The following is a 21163-nucleotide window of genomic DNA, read 5'->3' on the forward strand; positions in this document are numbered from 1 at the left end:
CTCAAATCTTCTTCTCAGGCTCTTCTTAAATGTTGATATTCTTCAGGGTTCTTTACTAGGCTTTCAAGAACTCTTTTCACTCTGCACATTCTCAATCAGATTTCTTCTGCTTCCATGGCTTCGATTATCATCTACATGCAAATAACTCTCAAATCTATACTTCTAGCTCAGCTCTCTTTCCTGATTTTCAGTTACATCCACCTGTCACTAAAACACCTTGAGCTAGAGATCTTGCAGGCTTCTAAATTCAATATTTCCAAAAATGAACTTATCATGTCTCTACTCTTCTAAACTTGCTTTTTCTTTAGAGTCTCTACTCTATGGAGGCCCCACTTTTTTCCAAGTTGCTTGAGTCAGAAAGCTGGGCATCATCTTTAACTACTCCTTCTACTTGTGCCCTCATAACCAATTAAGTACCAAGCTAACTCATTCTATCTCTGAAAAATATTTTAAACGCAGCCACTTTCTTCCATTGCTACTTCCACTACACTAGACTAGGGCATCATCTTGCTTGGATTATTGTAAAACTAACCTAATGAGTCCTTGTGTTCCTTTTGTAATCCATTCTCTACATTGCATCCATAATGAATTTTATAAAATACAATTCCGATCATGTCAATGATTAAAGCCCTTCAGTGACTTCCCAATACTTTCAGAATAAAGTCCTAATTCTTAAAATAGAAAAAAAAGTGTTCATGATCTAGCTCCTACTTACCTCATCTCTTTCCACTCCCCTACTTGTAGTTGAAGTCCAGACATATTGTATTACTTCAGGTTTTTGTTTTTTTAAAAGATCTCTTTGTCAGCTTTGGACCACTGCATATTCTCTATGTCTGGAATATTTTTCAATCCCTTTTCACCACCATTCTGGTGCCCACCTCTCCATACCTGGCTTATGCCTATATATCCTTTAGGTCTCAATCATGTTTATTAGGAATCCATTTCTGGCCTATCAAATATGGAGTGGGTACACTTTCTATCTAAGTTCAAGTTATCTTACACTTTTGTCACAGAATCACTTATCACACTAAATACTGAAAAAGCCTATTTACTTATTTGTGCCCTTCACTTAACTATAAGCTCTATCAGGGCTGGGACTAAAACTATCTTATTTGTCACTGTATCTTAGCATCTATTATAGTGCTTGACACATTCTTGGTGCTCAGTGACTATGGAAGGTAAGAAAAAATAATATGGAATAAATGGAAGAAAAGGAAGGAAGAAAAAACCTGAGCTGCTAAAAACTTACCTCAGAGAAGATGGTAGGTAGTCATTTCAAACTGCATGCCTCTCCCTGTTTCCAAATATTTCCCTTGATTTAGCCTCATAACTTAGAATCTTCAGTTATAAAAGCCCTAGAAAAGCAGCAGCAAACTCTGCCATTTTATTGGCTCTGTTCTGTAACTTGATCAATAATTTTGCCATGGATATGATGACTTAGGCTTAGCATAAGTCTGTTAGTGACTAGCTTATCAAACAGTAGGAACTCCCATTCCTTCATCACATGGAAGGGAGGCTCTTGCTCAGTACTTATGTAAGGGCATAAATCAAAATCAACTTCATACTTCCCAGCCTTGTCTAGCACAGACAAAACCAGGAAAGGGCAAGAGTGTCTAGTTTCGGCTACATATCCTTCTCCATTTCCCTCTTCTCTAGTTAAAAACAAAAAAGAAAGAAAGAAAAAGAAAAAAAGGCTAATGAGGGAAGGGGTTGTATAATTATGTACCAAAAGAAGATTTACAGACTAATTATTAAGAACTATACCTTTTTCTTTAGAAACAGTATTATGAATAATGGTCATATGCCTAGTCAAGTTCTCAAGTAAACCTAAAGTACACTGTGGCTACCTACCTAATCGATACACAGAACAAAGGAATATTCACATACACTTAATTACAGGACAAGGGAGAAATGTTATTAAAACTAACCTTGAGACGTTTAACTGGAGGAAGAGATGAAACAGCATTTCTGTTTCTTAAATCAGACAAATATGAAGAAATTGTTGATTTTTTCACTTCTGACTTCTGTGCAACTCCAATTTTACCTAGGAAAAGAAATTCTAGATTCTTTAGGTTTTGTTATTTAAGGTATTGTTCATATAAATCCAAATTTCTTCAAAATTTCTAACCTAATATTTACTTTTTTATATTGTCCACAAGAGAAAGAAAATTTTTTGTGTTATAAGCTACATAATGCAAATACCACACATAGATAATTAGAATGTCATTACTATTTATCAAAGACCTTTCAAATTTTGAAACCTGAAATGAATTTGTTTTATGGAACTCACAGCAGTCATGTCCACAAACATGTTTATTTTTACAGTGATGATTACATTCTCGGTTCCCAGGTTTTCTGTAGGCAGTCATTCCTAAATTAATATAAGAAAAACAAACCTAGTTTTATTACATCTATTATTATTAATTTAACTAATTTTTATAGTTTCTTTCCTTTCAGACAGTACAAAGACTATGATTTTCCACACTTCCTCCAATATCAAACCATTTAATATATAATTAAAAAAAAAGACATTTCTGACAACAGTCAGTCCCTGCCTCACAATTAGCCCCATTCTAGCTTTTTACAAGGAGCATTGAGCCACATATAAGCTTCTCTTAACTTCCCTGATGAAAATAGAGCCAAATATCACAAAATATCAGTGACTTTTGTCCTGCATAAGGTAAAAATGCGGGTGGAGTTTTGAGACTTTTCTGCTGCTTTATACTTAAGCCTGAAGAACCTGGAAAGAAGCAAACCTCATGGCATTACTGACAGCTGCTAATAGATAGTACACCATACATATCTGATAAATATTAGAAATAAGTGCTTCAGGGGTGTAAGAAATTTGTTATATAAATTCATAGAAAGGAGAGAGTTCTCCCAGCTTGACCCTCCCTAAGCTAGAATTAATACATATAAACACGTAATTAATTTTTCATTTATTATATTTTGAGTAGGATCTTTCTTGATCTTAGTTCTCACTAGTAATGAGAGGGTGGAAAGAGATATTTGAACTGGTCCTTGAATGATAGACAGGATCTGGATATGAGAAGGGGACCAAAGGAAGATGTTCCAGGTAGAGGGCATAATATCTAAAGGCAGCATACTACAGACTATAGAAATCCGTTTATTTTTGCTGAAGCATAGATTTTTAAGTCAACTAGAAATGCTGTAGACAGTGAAGACTTTTTAAAACCTTTACAACCTTTCTTGGTCTTTTACATTTTCAGTGCTGTTGCAATCAAGCTTTCTAAAGGCATGGCACATCTAGACAATGATAATGCCGTATATGTATAGCACCCTGTGGTAAATGGATAATGCTGCTCACCATATGAGGCAACTGGCTAGATGCCTTCAGGCATATTGAGAAGATCAATATATTGGGTACTGATAAAATAATAAAATATCAGCTGGAAGCTGACAGCTGAACTATAGTGTTCCTAACTGAACATAAACAACTTTGGAAATATTTAAGCAATTCTCAGATAAGGCCACTCTGTGACTACAGTAGAAGACAGATAAGACTACAGTAAAATTATTTCTGAATCTAGAGACAAGGACACTCAAAAACTACAAAAATAACTAAACATCCCCCTCTTCTGGCTAACACAAATGACTGCTATTTCTTTAATCCTCCCATCCACAAGATAAGATGCTTCAAAATATTCAATACTCCTCTTTCTGACAGTACCAAATCCAGGATTGACCTCTGCTTTCTTTAAACCCTTCTAAGAATCACCTAGGAAAAACTAAAACTCTAAAATAAGCTCCTCCCAATTCCCTGAGATGACGCACGGTTCTGCCAGTGCTATGCTCTCCTTTGCTGCAGCAAGTTAAAAAATAACCCAACTTTCTTCAAATACATATGTGCTCCCAGCAGTCTTTGGCTGAAAAGTTTTGACATACTTTGCAAGGCGTGCCATGGCTTACTGGTTGAGAAGTTTTGCCCCAGTTCATGATCTCATCTCTCACTTACCTGACTAACCTTGATTTCAACCTTACCACATTGCAATTTACTCTATATGCTGTAGTTTAATTAATCCTCCTAAAAGTTCAACTCTGATCAGGTCATTTGCCCATTTAGAAACATTAGTTACTTCCTGCTGTCAACAAAATTAATTCTGTATTTAAAGTCCTCTACAATATAATTCTAGCCTACCATTCTAATACCCATACATTCATCAAAACACATTCACTTGCCATTATTCAAATAATCCCAAACCTTTCTATGATTGTACCTTTGATATTATCTATTGTCTTAGAAGACCCTTACTTCTTTGTCAATCAGAAGGCTATCAACTTTCAAGGCCAACTCAAATGGCACAGCTATCATGAACATCTACCTTGATCACCCCATCTAGAAGTAATTTCTCTCTCCTTTGAGACCTTATGGCATTTTCTTTGTACCTCTCCACTTAGTTTACTGTATGCCAGCTTATATTTAATGTACTTACATGAAAAACACAGTAGGGAAGATTAGGGTATCCTAAACTGAAGAAAACATGAGTTCTAATATAGACTCTTCTCTGTAAAAAACAGAGATTAAAAATAATACTTGTTTTGTTTACCTCACAGAGATGAAAAGATAAAGTATGTGAAAGCATTTTTAAATTAAGTGATAAACTAATAGTGTATGTATTAACTCTACTAATACGTTAATTAAAGATTATACAAGTAATTATAACACTAAAATTGTTCTGAGAGTTATGAAGGGGAGGAGCACAATGCTATTTGATAACAGAGGGAACTGTCCTGGTCAGGAATGTCTTAGAAGTCTTCCCTAAATAAGTGACAACTGGACTGAGGAGTAAAGAAAGAGTGGGAGTTAATAAACCAAAGAGAGGACAGCATGTGCAAAAGCTCTAGGACAAGGGAAAGCATAGCACATTGAGAAACTGAAAGTAAGAGTGTACAAGATGAGACTGTAGTGGTGGAAAGGTCGGACAGCCTATTTTTGTAGGTAAACAGCTCCATCGTGGCACTCTGGCAATTGCATGTCTCCACATAGGCCATATATATAGGCAAGGCTGAACTATTTACAGAACGCCCTCTGACTCATCTTGGGACATGTCAAGATAGGCAGTCTTGTGAGGCTCTTCAGCCTCCTTAGCTTGCAGGAAGCTCCATATCTTGCATGAGGCTGCCTCCTGGTTCCAATAAGGCATAGGACTTTTCACCTTGCCCCTTTTGGGTATAGCTGCGGGCTATAAAACTGCTTAGCTGCAGTGAGAGTTCACTCCTTAAAAACAAAGCACCCCTTCATGTCATTTGGCTCCTCTAGTTCAGTGTCAGGCTATGGGATTAGGGATGCAAGCAGCTGATACCATGCTGATCTGGTTTGCTGTTTAAGTAATAAACTGTCTAAATCTATTTGGGTCCCTTGTGTCCTTACCAGCCAATTCTATGGAGGTGAGGCAAGACCACAAAACAGCTGCCACCCCACTGCTGCTTAGGGACTGATTCACATGACAGTATGGAACCTTGTAGGGGATGTTAATGATTTGGATCTTTTATTCTAAAAGATATATGGAGCCACTGAAGTGTTTTAACCAAAGAGGGGATTTAATTGAATTTGCATTTTGAGAAAAAATCACTCTATGGCATCTAATAAGGATAATGGATTTGAGAGAGGACAGAGTGGATGAAAGAAAACTGTTAAGAATCTACTGTAGTCATTCAGTAATGAAAATGAAAGTAACTCAGTCCAGGTGGTGGTAATAGTAGAGTCAAAGAGAACAGACTGATTCGAGAGGTGTATAGAAGGTAAAAATATATTTTATGTAGAATCAAGTGGAGTGCTTTACTTTATTGAGCAGTATATTGTTTTCCTTGAAGTTTTACTGCCTTCCTTATAGTCTACCAATAGCTACCTTAAGTTTTTTTTTTTTTTAGGTTCATTCAATGCTTCAAAGATAGAGATAAATATATGGAAACAATTCACTCACTTATTTCCCTGTAATTGATACCTCCTTTCCTGAGTCCTCCATTAGCCTCCTTATGCAATCTAGGCCTGTCCTATAGTAGTCATCCTGGAACTTTCTTTCACTAAGTTCCTGGACTAAATCCACTATTTCTGGATTCTTTAATATTTCCCTTTCTTGGTTAACTGTTTTGTTTTATTGTGTTCATCCTTAAACTGCCTGAGAAAGGGCATATGAGAGTTACTTTCTGAATACTTGAATGTATTAAGATAGCTTTTTTTTTACTTATCATACTTAATTGTTTGGCTGGGTATAGTACCCATCATGGAAAATAATTTTTTCCCTGGAGTTTTAAAGTTTATTGTCTTCTAACATCCAGTGTTGTTGATAAAAATACTAATACAACTTTGGTTTTTGTTTCTTAGAAAAACTTATGATTTTCTCTTTACCATGATGTTCTGAAATGCTGCAATTATACCCCCTTTGTAGATTTTCTTTCATTCATGCTAACTAGCACTAAGTAAGCCTTTTTGATGTGATTTATGTCTCACCTCAAGTCTAGATAATTTTCTCAAATTATTTCTTCTAATTTATTTCTTCTCTCTTTCTGGAACACTTATTAGTTAGCTATTGGACTTTTAGATTGCCCCCTTTGTCTCTTTAATTTTCTCTGTCTTTTTGCTTTCATTTATATTGTAGTGACTCTATCTTCTGGCCCTCTAGCTTAACTATTTTTTTCCAATTATAGGTTTTATTTCTTTACACTCACTCTTGTTTCTTAATTGCTTTTTTTCCCCATGGCATCCTATTTTATTTTATAGTTCCAATTTTATCTTTAATTTCACCAAAGTTACTAATTAGTTTATATTACATTTTATTACATTCCTGAATTATCCCATTGCTCTTTCATCCATTTTCCGTTTACTTATTTTGGGCTCTCTTTCATATGTTCCAGATATTCCTCAAATGTCTCTTCATCCTTAGTTGTCTGCTTCTAAAGTAGTCTTATTCTATCTCCATTTAACAAATGAGAAAATTAATTCATACAGAGGTTAACTATGCAGATAGTAAATAGCAAACCTGAGATTCTAATTCAGGTAGTCTAATTACAAAGCTTGATCTCTCAACCACCTTACCTCCTTAGTTATACTAGCTGCCTTAGGTCACCCCAAGTAATACATTTAATTTATTTAGGAAAAAAATCTTTTTTGGGGGTGGGAAGACTAAAAGGAAATGTCTTGCAGATTGTTTTGCAATATAGGATAAGAAGCTGCTTTCTCCTTTAATCCAAACCTCTAATGGATGCATTTCTAAGAATTACCACAAGGTGGCGTACAATGACTACAAATATTTGTTCCCAGTGCCAAAAATTCATTAGGATCTGGCAGGATTTGGGACTCCCCAAAATTTCAAGGTAGAGTTAGCAGGTCTTGTCAGAAATGAGGACTATATATAAGTCTGTTTATAGAATACTATTGTATGGATATTACCTAAGTGACAAAAACTTCTTACTATATTTCTGTTAGAAATGGCACTTAGAAAATACAAGTGCTCCCCTAACCTCACCCTATTCCCTACATCCTGCAAATTATCTGAATTTGTCTTATTAACAAGTATAAGCTTATAGAGATTATACTTGTTAATAAGTATAACTAGAAAAATGAGGTTACCAGAGAAAATTGACCTAAGGTGTACTCTTCGATATAAAGTTAACAGATTCCCTACTCCATCACCATCATAACCTGAAACATTTTCAGAGTTTTGTCACATATATTAATTTATATATGTTTTTTGAAGTCTCAAAGCTTTTAAAGTTCCAGGTATTTAAAGGAAAACAAGTTTATTAATGTCAACTAGACCTTTGTTCAAAAAAATCCAGAAAAAAATTGAAAATAGTAGGCATCCCTGACACACTTAGCCTCACATCCTAATTATAATTCAAATAATTTGGTCTATGCATAAATTACTGAAGTTAATATTGCTAAAAGAATATTACTTTGACTTTAACAGTTCCTGATTTATGTTAATCATAGATTTATACACTTTATAGTTTTACTTTTTAAAATGAGCATCTCCTTTTAATCATTTGTCAAATATTATACTATCACTTTGTTATTTATCAAGAAAAGAATCACACTGATTAATCGGAGTCCTTGATTTTACAATTTAGTGCATGTATATAACAAAGAGTATAAAGAAAAGCTGACTGCCTTTTGAAAAGTATTTAAATGTGCACACTTCCAAAGTGCGTGGGTATTGGTTTTATCCTTATATTCTTTAAGTACATTAAATTTTCATACTCTGAATGGCATAGCAAATGCAAATGAATATATTAATATCAAATCAATTTTCTTCAAATTAAACAAAGCTCATACTTCTTCTTGAGAATGAATTTAAAGGATAAGAAGTTCAAATGCATAAACCTCATATATTAAGAGGTAACTGGCATGAAAAAATATCTAAATTTTTTATAACTAAAAAAGTGTATTTTTCACATTGCCATATTTTAAAAATAGCAAAAATATTTTCCCTTAAATTCTACAAAAATTTTATCTCTTGGACTATAACTATATATGAGAAATTGCTGCAAAAAGCATGTTTTCAGAGTTGTAGAAAACAAAAAAATAATTCTATTATGTACAGTTAGGTGTATTCTTTTGTTTTTATATATGGTCCTATAATTTGGCATATACAATATTAAATATTTTACAAATATACAATATTAAAATATTTGTTGAACTTGCAAATACCTTTGGAAATCATAGCAACTACATTCTCTGAACCAAATATCAGTTTATATCATTTAATAATATGATCTGACAAGAAGTCAGGAAAACTGAAATTTGGATTTATTTGAAAAAGCCCAAATTTTGTCCTAACCTTAGTAAAGTAAATCTGACTGCTTCACTGTATCTGTTACTGAGAAAGAAAATGCAGATAGTGTAGGTATGTTATGTTTAAAGGTATAATCATGTATCTTGATTTGGGGATATATGATTTTGCACATAAAAACTGAATTATATAGTTGGGATGTTCTTAAGATTTGGGATGGTTATGTATACATGTATGTGAAGGGTGTGTGTGTATAATAAAACAATATTTGTCTGATAGGAAGCACCTTTTAACTGTTTTCTACAGTGTTGTGCTGAATTTGTAGGGAATTCTGGGCCTTATAAAAGACTCATGGTAGTGTGAAGTATAGTAAACATTTCAACATTTTACTACAGTAACAGAAACAATTCAAGCTATTTAAAAAAAAAAATAGGCCTTTGGTGGGGTTTTGAAATGTATTACATGGCCACAGATATCTTACAAAATACAAAAGCAGTAACACAGCTAAGAGGGGCTGAAACCCCAAAATGGAAAGTCATCAGAACTCTGGCTCTGGCATTCTCATCTTTGCTCCTCTCTGTACCTGTTTTACTCTTCTCATCCATAGTCCAACTATATATGATTCTTACCATACATGGTAAAGCATGGCCATCTGATAGTTCTGAGTTTATATTATCTTACTGCAGTACTAATTATAAATTGTCTTTCTTAAACTGCGGTATTTCCTTCCTTCTGGGAATCTGGACTTGGGACTGAATAAAAGAAGGTCACTTGATTCCCAATAATTTTGCTGCCAGAAAAATAGTGGCCAAATGGAGATCTCAGGAGAATGTAGTATCAAGACAAAATAGACTACTTCTGTGATGTGGGAGTCAGTTCTAAGAAAAAGGGGATCATTGAAAGCTAAGCTGAAACCCTTCTTTATTTTTTATATACAAACATATGCAACCATGAGATTCTTTTTTTTTTCAGCTAAAAAAAAGGGGGGGGTGGTGGTGGTGGTGGAAAGTACTTCTAAAAGAAAAGATGATATAACATTATAACATCAACAATGGTAACACAGAAAGTAAGTTATTAGTTTACATTTTTCACATATACCTTTTTCAGGTGCTTTTAATACAACTATTTAAGTAGGCATTCCTCCAGTTTCATTCAACAGATACTGAGGACCTACAATGTACCACTTTCAAGATATATTTTGGAGACAGAATGATAGAACATGTTGATATATTGGATATGGGGTAACAGGAAGGGAATAGTCAAGAATAATTCCTAGGTTGCAGTACTGAGTAACTTGGTAAATGAACAGATGGTAGTACCACTAAATGAAATGAATATTGAAAGAGAAATAAGTACACTAGATGTAGGATGGAGAAAGGGAAAAGAGATCACAAGTTCAGATATGGAAATGTTGAAATGAAGGTGTTCAGCAGATCTCTTGATATATTAGTGACATTTAAAGTAATTAAAAAGGATAAGATCACCTACAAAAATAACGTAGACAGAAAAAGGGAGGCCTGGGACTGAATCTTAGGTAACTCCAACATTTAGAAGTCAGAGAAGGAACGCAGGGTGAGAAAAATATGAAAAAAGTAGCCTTTGAGAAAAAGGCAAGTCAAGGAAGAGTAGTGTCATGGAAATATTTCTCCATTTGCTTATTAAACACAACCACTTAAACAGGTATTTTAAGGACAGACAAAATTAAAAAAAAAACTGATCAGTGGTGTTGAGTGCAGCTGAGAAATACTGTTCTTTTCTTTTCTTTTCTTTTTAACAGATTTGGAAACCAAAGCTCAGAGAAATTGTATTTTGCAAAGATCACAACTAGCAATACATATCAGAGTCAAGATCAGAATCCACATGTCTAACTCAAATTCTTTTTTTCTAACTTTCTATTTAAGTATTTTTAAAAACTAACTTTTCCTTTTTTTGTCTAACTTTTTATTTAAGTATATATAATACAGAAAAGTACATATATAGTAAATGTATGACACAATGAATTCTCACATACTGAACACACCCTCAAAATCAACAACTAGATCATGCAAACAGAGAATTATCAGCATCTCTCAAAGCCAATCTTATACCCCCTTTCAGTCACCTCTGCCAAGAGTATCACTTATCCTTTTAATAGAACAGATTAGTATATTGATTTTCTAGGGCTACCATGACAAAGTACCATAACCTGTGTGGTTTAAAACAAGAGCAATTTATTTCTTGTTATGGTTCTGGAGGCTAGATGTCTGAAATCAAGCTGTTGGCACAAACATACTCCCCCGAAACCTCTCCTAGCTTCTGTTAGCTCTAGAAGTTTCTTTGCTTATGAAGACATAACTCCAGTCTCTGCCTCTCTCTTTGCATGGCTTCTTTTCTCTGGGTCTGTGTCCTCATATGGAGTTCTCCTCTCTGTATCTGTATATCTCTTCTTATAAGGACACTAGTCATATTGGAATAGAGTAGGCCCTAATTTTAACTTGATTACATCTGTAAAGATTCTATTTCTAAATAAGATCACATTCACAGGTACCAGGAATTAGAATGTCAATGTATGTTTTGGGAATACAGTTCAATCCATAACAATATTATCAATTTTTATAATTTATATAAATGGAATCATACAGTATTACTCTTTTTTATGTCTGGCTTCTTTTTGCTTAGCATTATGTTAGTGAAATCCATTCATATTACTGTGTGTAGCTGTAGATCATTCATTCTTATTGCTCTACAGCAGGATATGGTCCATGAGCCAGCCACCTATTTTTGTAAATAAAGCTTTACTGGAACACAGCCATGTCCTTCATCTATATATTATCTATGACTGCTTTTGAGTTACAGAGACAGAGCTGCGTAGTTGTAAAGGAAGCCATACCGCCTGCAAGCCTAAAATATTTATTATCTGGCCCTTTAAGAAAAAGTTTGCCAACTCTTTAGAATTCTATTGGGTCATTATACCACAATTTATTTGTCTGTCCATGGAATTGCTGATGAGTATTTGGCTGGTTTCTAGTTTAGGACTAATAAGATAGTAGTACTATGAACATTCCAAAGTATGTCTTTCGGTGAACACACATGCATACTACTGTCAGATATATACCTAGAAGGGGAATTGCTGGCTCATAAAATATGCATATTTTAAGCTTTAGTAAATAGTGCTGGTTTTCCAAAGTAGTTGTACCAATTTATACTCACATTAGTGATTGAGAGTAATGGCTGTTACACAACTCCATCAATACTTGGTATTTTTCTTTTCCATTTAAGTCCTTTTGGTGGTTACAGAATGATATCTGATTATAGATTAATTCTTATTAAATACCCTTTCATATGTTCTTGACTGCTTGCATATCCTCTATTTGAAAGTGTCTATTCAATCTTGTGCCCATTTTTCTAATAATTTATCTGTTTCATATAGACATAGGAGTTCTTTATATATTATGTGTAATAGTTCTTTGCCAGTATATTAGTTTGCTAAGACTGCCATAACAAAGTACCACAGACTAAGTGGCTTCAACAACAGAAATTTAGTGTCTCACAATTCTGCAGGCTACAATTCCAAGATCCAGGTGTCAGCAGGATTAGTTTCTTCTGAGACCCCTTTTTCTTGGCTTTTAGATGGTTGTCTCTCCCTGTGTCTTCACATGGTCTTCCCTCTGTGTGTGTTTGTGTCCTAATTTCCTCTTCTTAAAAGAATGCCAGTCATATTGGATTAGGGCCCACCCTAACTACTTCATTTTAACTTAACTATCTCCTTACAGACTCTATATCCAAATATGGTCACATTTTGAGATATTGGAGGTTAGGACTTCAACGTATGAATTTGGGAAGGACACAATTCAGTCCATAACAGCCAGGAATATGTATCGCAATTTTTTCCTCACACTTTATGGTTGCTTTTCCCTCCCTTAATAGTGTCTTTTAGTGAACAGAGAGTCTTAATTTGAACATGGTAAAATTTATCAAATGTTTTTATAATTAGCGCTTTTTGTGTCCTGTTTAAGAAATTTACCTATTCCAAGGTCTTGAAGATGTATTTTTATTTCTAAAGTTTTTATTGTTTTCCTTTCACATTTAAATCAGCCATATATTAGAAATAAGTCTTGTGAGAACAGGGTCAAGATACAATTTTTTCAATATGGATACCCAAGTGATCTAGTACCATTTTTTTTAAAAGATCGTTCTTTCTTAGAATACTGCATGATACAGTCACTTGTCATGACACTGATTTTGTCATAAATCAGTAACTGTGTATCTGTAGGTCCATTTCTGGACTCTAATCTATTCCATTGGTTAATATATCTATACTATGCCTATACCACACTTTCTTAATACCTATTGTTTAATAATAGGTCCTGATATCTAATAAAGTAAGTGGTCCAGTTATATTTTCTTCTTCAAGTTTACCATGACTATTTTTGTTCTTTTGAATTCTTGCATGAATTTTATAGTCAATGTGTTGTTTCAGGGGGTAAAAAAAAAACCTGCTGGAATTGGGACTGCACTGAATCTAAAGATTAATTTGGGAATCTAAAGCTTAATTTGGGAAGAACTGACATGTTTATAATATCATTCAATAACTTGTTTTCCTTAATTTGCTTGCAATAATAATTTTTAGTTTTCATGTAGTGGTATGACTATCTTTTGCTACTGCATTATTGGGCATTTGAGATTTCTGATGCTATCGTACATAATATTTTTAAAATTATGATTTCTATCTCTTCATTTATGCTACTATATAATAATAAAATTTATTTTTAAATTGAATATAATTCACACCGTAAAATCCACCCTTTTAAAGTAAACAAAGTATTAGTGTGTTTTTAGTATATTCCCAAGATTATGTAACCATTACCATACTCTAATTCCAGAACATGCCATCACCACAAAGAGAAATCATGTACCTATTAGTAGTTGCTCCTCATTTCTTCCTATCCTTGGCCCCTGGCAACTACTAATCTATATACGCAGTCCTCCATAGCCCAATCTTTACTTTAATACAGAAGAGGAATAAATATAGCCATTCACCTTTATTGGATCCTGCTACAGTAGATCTATCTGAATGTTCAGAATTGGAAATCTCTGTTTCTGATTTTTTTCGTATAATTATTTGATTTCCAAACTTCTTGGGTCCTAAGTAAAAGACTTCAAATTTCTGCTGAATATCAAGTCCAACTCGAAAAAGGAAAAAAGAATATGTGCTTATTTAAATCATATAAATCCATACATGAGATAATTTATTTGTTTTTCTCTCTTATATTTTTATACCTGTTGGAACTAAAATGGCTAATCAGTCCAGAAAATAAAAATGCAAAGAAAAAAGTTTCAAAATTAAAATTTATGCATCATAAAAATGAAAATCAGTGTTCCCACATTAATTGAAATTTAACTATCTCAGAAAATAAAATATCTGTAAATGAACAGATAAAATTTTAAAAAGATAATCCATGTTATCTTTTACATATCTAAATACATAAAATTTCCTTTAAAATGATATATATTATTTAAATAAATTACTTTATACAATATCTTTTACATATATTGTTGTTCTGTTTCAGTATAAAGGAAATAATTTAAAAATTTTATCATATTCTTTACAATCATGTCTTCATTACTTCAATGAACTTACCATATTCAGAACTAATTAGATTTATGCTAAGATCTTCAGATTTAAGAGCTCTTTTCACATCAATCTTTTTAGCCCAATTTCCAGCTTTTAGCAAAACAGAATCCCTGAAAAAGGATAATGCATCATTTAATTAATGATCTGAACACCAAATGAAATAATACATTAATCTTCAAGAGATAATTTATCCTATAATATGTCCTATGTGGTGACAAACTGAAGTCAGTACTGAAAACTATTTTCCCCAGATTCTTGGAAGAGGAATTGGGGTGTCAGTGGAACTACTGTGATCATAATTTTAACTGCACATTGACCCAAGAGCTGATTTCAAGATGCACTGACTCATGGCAGGCCCATCTGAATATATAGTTGCTATCAATAACCCATGAGCTTGCCCCTAAATCACTACCACTTTGAAATGGTTGTACATAAGTTATATGACTTTGTGAGAACTTCAACAGTGTCTTTAAAATTGATATAAAATAGATTGTATCTAATAACATCACAAACAAACCAACCACCAATTTTGTGACTGAACTCATTTTAGTCTCATACAGTCAAGGCTGTCAGATTTAGTTGTCACAGAGAATAAAGATTTGTGCAATAATATATTCTCTATAAGTGTGCCATGGCTAGTTATGGGAGAGTAGTTACCAATGAAAAAGCTATTCTATCAGTCACTGCAATCCCTTTAGGAACCTTGCATGGGACATTTTAGGAAAGTATCTTTCAGTACACTGGTAACAAGAGATTTCCATTTCAGAGTCACTGCCATTCCTGAATTTGCAATGTACAGTAATATGGTTAGGAGCATAGGCTCTGGAGTCAGAATTTTTGGGTTTAAATATAGACTTTAGACTACCTATATGACCTTGAACAAACTGGTTAGATTATCTTGGTCTCAATTTCTTCCTCAATAAAATATAAATAATAATAGCACTTGTCTCCTATAAAGATTAAACAATTAAATACCTGGAAACTACTAAGTGCTCAAAAAAAATAGCTATAATTATAACTTAAATCCTAAGAGTTTGCTTATGACAGCTTAGGAAAAATAATAGTATTAGGAAAAAAAGGCTGAAGTAAAGAATATATGCTAGAGTACTAGGTATAAAGAAAATACCTCCTTTTTATATTTGATCTAGCTGGCTGGATCCTACAATAGAGCTATACTAGTTTGTTAGATTTAAATTTGAAAATAGAAGATATATTTTGAAGTGAGTAGGAGGAAGATTACAATCAAAGAGTAGTAAGGTCATAACTAACTGGAGAAAAGCAAGAAAGTATGAAAGTTCAGCAACAGTGGACTACAGTTCATCTATTTACTTGTTTCAAACCATGGCGATAGACTTTATGCTTTGTTCATTAGAGTACTAAATATAACAATCTAAAACAACAGACCAAATTTTAATATCTTTTTTAATAGACAAATAAAGAAACTACCCCATTATAGTGTCAGGATATGTAATTCAGTCAGTCCTCCAGTTATTGTATTACTTTTTTTCTCAGTGGAATTTTCATTTTTATAATATATGTTTAGAAATAAAATCAAATAGAAATTTTACACTTACATAATTTTGTGCTTAAAAACCAGTTGATTATCTGCATCACCTATAATTAAGGTAACATAGTGAGAATCTGATGCTGTTCTTTTAGTTTGTAGCTGTTCAAAGTTTCTTAATTTAATGGTCACTAATATTTCTCCCATGGTATCACTGTATCTTGCAATCTTTAAGAAAGGATAGGTATAAAAAATGTTAAAAATAACCTTACTATCCATACTCAGCTCCAAGTCAGCTATGGATAGCATTATTCCTGAAAAGACAATTAAAATATCTAAAAATCAAAGTATTTACCTGTTCCACTTCAAGTTCATATTTTGGAAGATACATCACTGTTTCTTTTATTTGAGTTCCAAAAGGGGGATGTCTATTTAAAATCTAAAAACATTTATATCATTATATTCTTACCACAACACTAAAAAGGTTTTAGTAAAAAATTTTTTTAGAGTCAATAGTTTTAATAACGCTTATTACTTAAAACCTTAAAGTTAAAATACTTAAGACTACGAGAAAGAAAATCATTTTAATAGAAATAAACATAGAAAAGTTAAGTTTTAAAATTTAGATAGAATACAGGTAACATTTGGAGTAAGTGAATATTAAATACCAGTTCGAGTTCTCTTGCATCTGTTTCTTCTATTTTTTTAAAAGAAGTCAAACCTGCATTTACCATTGCATTTGACAATGTTATACCTGTGGAAAATTAATCAAATAGCAGTTTTTAAACAATTCATTTTAAACTAAAACTATACTTTAATATTTAACTACTGAGTAAAAAAGAATTGTCACAGATTCAGACTAATAACTAATTTTTTTAAGTTGTTGTTGTTTTTTTTTTTAACACCTACAGCACCCAGTATTCCTGCATGGTCTCCCATCCAAGTACTAACCAGGTCTGACCCTGCTTAGCTTTTGAGATCAGGCACATTCAGGGTGTCATAGCCGCAGACTAATTTTTAAAAGTTTCTTAAAAAAAGTTTTCAGTTGGATTAGTTGGGCTATAGCATTATTCAATTATACATATTTTCTTTTTCAAACTGAAATAAAATATGCATTTGATTTATAAGAGAAAGAGGAACTCTTTGGTCCGCATAATGACTCAACCTTTAGTTTTATCATATGTCATCCAGATAGCAAGTCCCAAGAGACAACTAATGTTATACTTGTGTTTGAAAACAGGCAACATGACTCAGAAATAAGAATATTGCTTCATGAAGCTATGGCATTCTGAGCATTTCTGTCTCAGAGTTCTCTGTTTCTGTACCTAAGTGAGATAATTTTACTCTTCTGCCTAAAATTTCCAATGCCTTTCCATTGCATTTAAAATAAAATGGCAATTTCCTTACTGTGGCCAAACTACCTTACCTATATGACTTGACCATAGTCTACTTCTCCAATCTAACTCCTACCACTCTCCTTTCTGAATACTCTCTAGATACACTGCTTTAATTTTGTCCCTTAAATATATTAAGTTTACTTCCATCTTTGGACCTTTTCTTTTTCTTTATGCTTTAAGAAACTGAAATTTAAAATTCTTATACTCATATGAATGAATTTAACCAAATCCCAAAATAGAAGATATTGTCAGAAATATAAAATTCCAAAATATTACCCCTCTGTCTAAGGCACATATATTACTGTTGGTGGTACGACACTCCTATATTCTTACTCATATCTTTATTATTTCTTGAGAATTTCGCATACTCATTCTTAATATACAACTTTCAGTATTCGCATTTCCTTAATGCTCATTTCCATTTTTTCTCAAAACTTCTCCTGAATTTTAATTTTTTAGTTTATAAAAATTGTTGAAAAATAATGTGTATTCTTTATTTCTTTCCTGATGCTCTATAAGTACTTAGATTTGCTTTTTTGTTTGGATTCTCACACTTTTCTATTATTTGAATTTTGCTGGGCAATATATGCTTCTTTCTGTTCAGCTGTACTGATTAAGTCTGAAGAACATATTTAGCGTTTGGCAATTTAGAAGGTACAGAATGTAACTAATGCCTATACTGACAATATTCTAAAAAATCGTGAAGACTGGCTTTTAAAATTATAATGAAACTTATGAGTATTCATTTAATCTAACTTCAAATTTTTCTGTAAATTGCTATTTTCTGAATGTTGTATGTAACCTTCTTTGCAATTCAGAACTCTTAGCTTTGTGGGATGGGTGTAGCATTTGGTTTGCTAGGACTTCTGAAGAAAGATGAGTCTTTACATCAAGTATCTCTCCTCTACTTCGACCTTACTTTCATTAGTCAGTCCCCACCTTCATTCCAGCTCCCAGCACTGGTCAGCCTTCTGCCACCCACTGATTTCAAACTTCAAGGAAATAAAAAGTAGGATATCTTTGTTCTAAGTAATAATAATAAGACAATCCCTAATGACCTTTTACATGATTTTTTTTTAATGTCCCCAAGATGTGTATAATATTGTAAAGCTAACAAGACTGTCCATTATGGGATAACGACTCTGTTTTTAGAGTTCCAGCTGTCTAAGAAGGAGTAGGGTCACGAAGCCAAAGGCACCAAACTGGGAAACTCCAGAGTGCTTTACTCACACCCGTCTTTGGAAATTGCACCCTCCAGAGCTTTTCAGTTTATACCCTGACCTATCCCAATAGACCAATAGACAGGAAATAATCAAGTATAATTTGCAGTATCTCTATGAATATCAGTACTAATAACAATGTTATTAAAAAAATTTTTTTTAAAGTTAAGATAGAAATAAGTGACATAGTTTTCTGTAATGAATTAAGAATGGCCAGAGCTGTTAGCTCTATATCTTGTCATTGAGATTAAAATAAAAGTCATAAAAATGGAATAGACAGCAACACATAGTTACCTAATTACTAAAACAAAACTTCACTCTTGGTTTGAAAACAAATTAAAAAAAAGAGCATTAATTTGTATTAGGTTTCCCAATTGATTTCAAATGGAATCCTTTAAGCCAGAGCAAATAAAAATCAGATTTTCAAGATAAGTAAAATACAGTACCTCATTTAGGCCTACAAATACAGTTTTTCCTTAAAGGCATATAATCATCACAGAATAATTTTCTTAACAGTGAAATACAAAATAAATCGCAGACATCGACAAACTGCCTGCCTGTTTTCAGTACCTACCAATTTTTTCCAGCTGCTTGGATACATGCAGAGAGTTTTCCCAAAGTTTACATCTAAAACATTTAGCTAAAATCAAACTATTCAATAGTACAGCAAACTTCTGTTCTTGAAGAGCCAAAAAATCTGACAACCCTAAAAAAAAGTTTCCAATATTAAATTTAGTATACTAGTTTACTGAAAAAATATTGAAAATCCATTAATCCTGTAACATACATCTTGTAATCCGTGAGCCACTTCTGAAAATCTTCGCGGTATCTTGTGTCAAAGCAAAGTCTTGTATAGGAATGCATCCTAGCTGAGCCTGAATAAGACTAGGGGAAAGAATAAATTTCACTTTTTTTTCTTTGAAAAATTATTATCTCACAGTATTTGACATCACTGACTAAAGTATCTCTTCTTAAAATTCCTCTCTGCCTTGATTTCTGTGACACTACTAGAGTCTATTATCTTATATTATTGTTGTAAGTCATTGTTGACTTCCTCTTCGTAGTCTCCAAAAGTTTAGTTCTCATTTCTCTAATCTTATTTATTCACTTCTCTTTCTCTCAAAAATCTCATTTCTTCTAAAGACTTTCATTATCATCTCTAAATTGATGAATTACAAATGCTTACAGGGCATTTTCACTTAGACTGTTCCTTTAATCTCAGTACATCTAAAATTTTTGTCATATTCTCCTCCAACACAGTTGTCTTTGGGCATTACCATATATAAGTATTATAGAAAAATAATAAAATTTGTATAATCAACAAATATTTATTAAGTCCCTATGAGTAACAAGCATAGTGTTAGGTACTGAGGATTCTGTTCAACATATGAGGGTTCGTAGCATATTAGTTGATTATTAGAAATCAGCAGTTGCTTGGCTACAAAATTTGAGGGGTAGGTGGTAAAAGGGGAGAAGAGGAGCTACATCCACTGTGCCTACTATATCCCAGGTTCTTTGTTACCTGTTTTGCCTGTTTACTTAGATAATCAGACATTGATATACAAAAAACTCTATAGATCTAACTAAAATTATTAGATTCTCTTGTATTACTCTCTTGGAGGCAGAGGGGGCATATCTCTTGATAAGACCAAAAACAGTCATATGTACAAAGAGTACAGGTAGAAGAGTTACATTTCATGGTTTAGTTTTAGCAGATGATATGTGAAAACAGAAAGAAGTAATCAACTCATTTCTTATAATGGATATAGATAGCTAAAACTACAGACTACTTACTTCTTTTGGCTCTAGTATATGCTTCTGAAAATTATTTTATATCATCTATTAAAAATGGTTTTAAAGTTACATGGTTTATTAACAAGAGCTGATGGAAAAATGTTGATAGGGTGCTTTCAAAACAGGATAGTTTGTGAACTATCCTGGAATGCACAAATATAGAGGATATACAAAATTCCTAGAATTAAAATAAAACGATTGAAATATTTATAGCAATAAGTCTATTAATAAGTAGGACACTTCTTCAACATAATACTTCCCTGTCAAACCTTGTTACAAGATGCAGTAACACAACAGGAATGGGAGGGAGTACAGGAATTTATTCCGTTAGGTACAGAACTTTGGCTGGGATGTCTTTCTCTCTCCACTAAATAAGGCTATTCTGGGCTTGTCCTCAGTAGAAACAGAAGTCTCACAACCTCAAATGAGTGACACCTCTGCCACCTGAACTAATGGGGGCAGAATTACATGATAGTTAAATAATGACTAAATCAGGATTATTGTAAAGATTAAATGAAACTAGTATTAATTCAGTTTGGATTAGGTTCAAACATGACCAGACTATAGTGGCTTAAATACAAATGATTTATTCTCTTATGTAAAAGAAATCCAGAGTTAGAGACTCAAGGGTTTGGTTTGGTGGTCCTATGAGTCACCAGAGACCCAGGATTCTCCTTTATTTTTACTGTGCTATCTATGACTTCCATGCTTACGCTATCTCATGGTCTAAGAAGGGTATTGGAGCTCCAGCTATTACACATTCACTCCATGCAGAATACTGGAGAAAGGCGAAGGGGTGTGAATGAGAAATGGTGCCCTCTTTACCACCTTAGTCCATTTCCTTTAAGCAGCCTTCCAGGAAGACTAACACAACATTCCTG

General features: G+C 33.1%; 1 protein-coding gene across 1 annotated transcript in view; it reads right to left on the reverse strand.

Moving 5' to 3' along the window:
* HFM1 (HFM1, ATP dependent DNA helicase homolog) overlaps window positions 1-21163 on the reverse strand; it is a 79277-nt gene that overhangs the window by 12898 nt on the left and 45216 nt on the right. Inside the window, exons 23-31 of the mRNA XM_006919399.2 lie at window positions 19276-19373; window positions 19063-19194; window positions 16540-16625; window positions 16227-16310; window positions 15942-16099; window positions 14374-14477; window positions 13773-13919; window positions 2291-2371; window positions 1929-2044 (exon numbers count right to left, since the gene is read on the reverse strand). Of these exons, the coding sequence (XP_006919461.1) occupies window positions 1929-2044; window positions 2291-2371; window positions 13773-13919; window positions 14374-14477; window positions 15942-16099; window positions 16227-16310; window positions 16540-16625; window positions 19063-19194; window positions 19276-19373 (1006 nt within the window). The remainder of the gene's footprint in view (window positions 1-1928; window positions 2045-2290; window positions 2372-13772; window positions 13920-14373; window positions 14478-15941; window positions 16100-16226; window positions 16311-16539; window positions 16626-19062; window positions 19195-19275; window positions 19374-21163) is intronic.

Source organism: Pteropus alecto, unplaced genomic scaffold (assembly GCF_000325575.1).
Source record: "Pteropus alecto unplaced genomic scaffold, ASM32557v1 scaffold25, whole genome shotgun sequence".
NCBI lineage: Eukaryota > Metazoa > Chordata > Mammalia > Chiroptera > Pteropodidae > Pteropus > Pteropus alecto.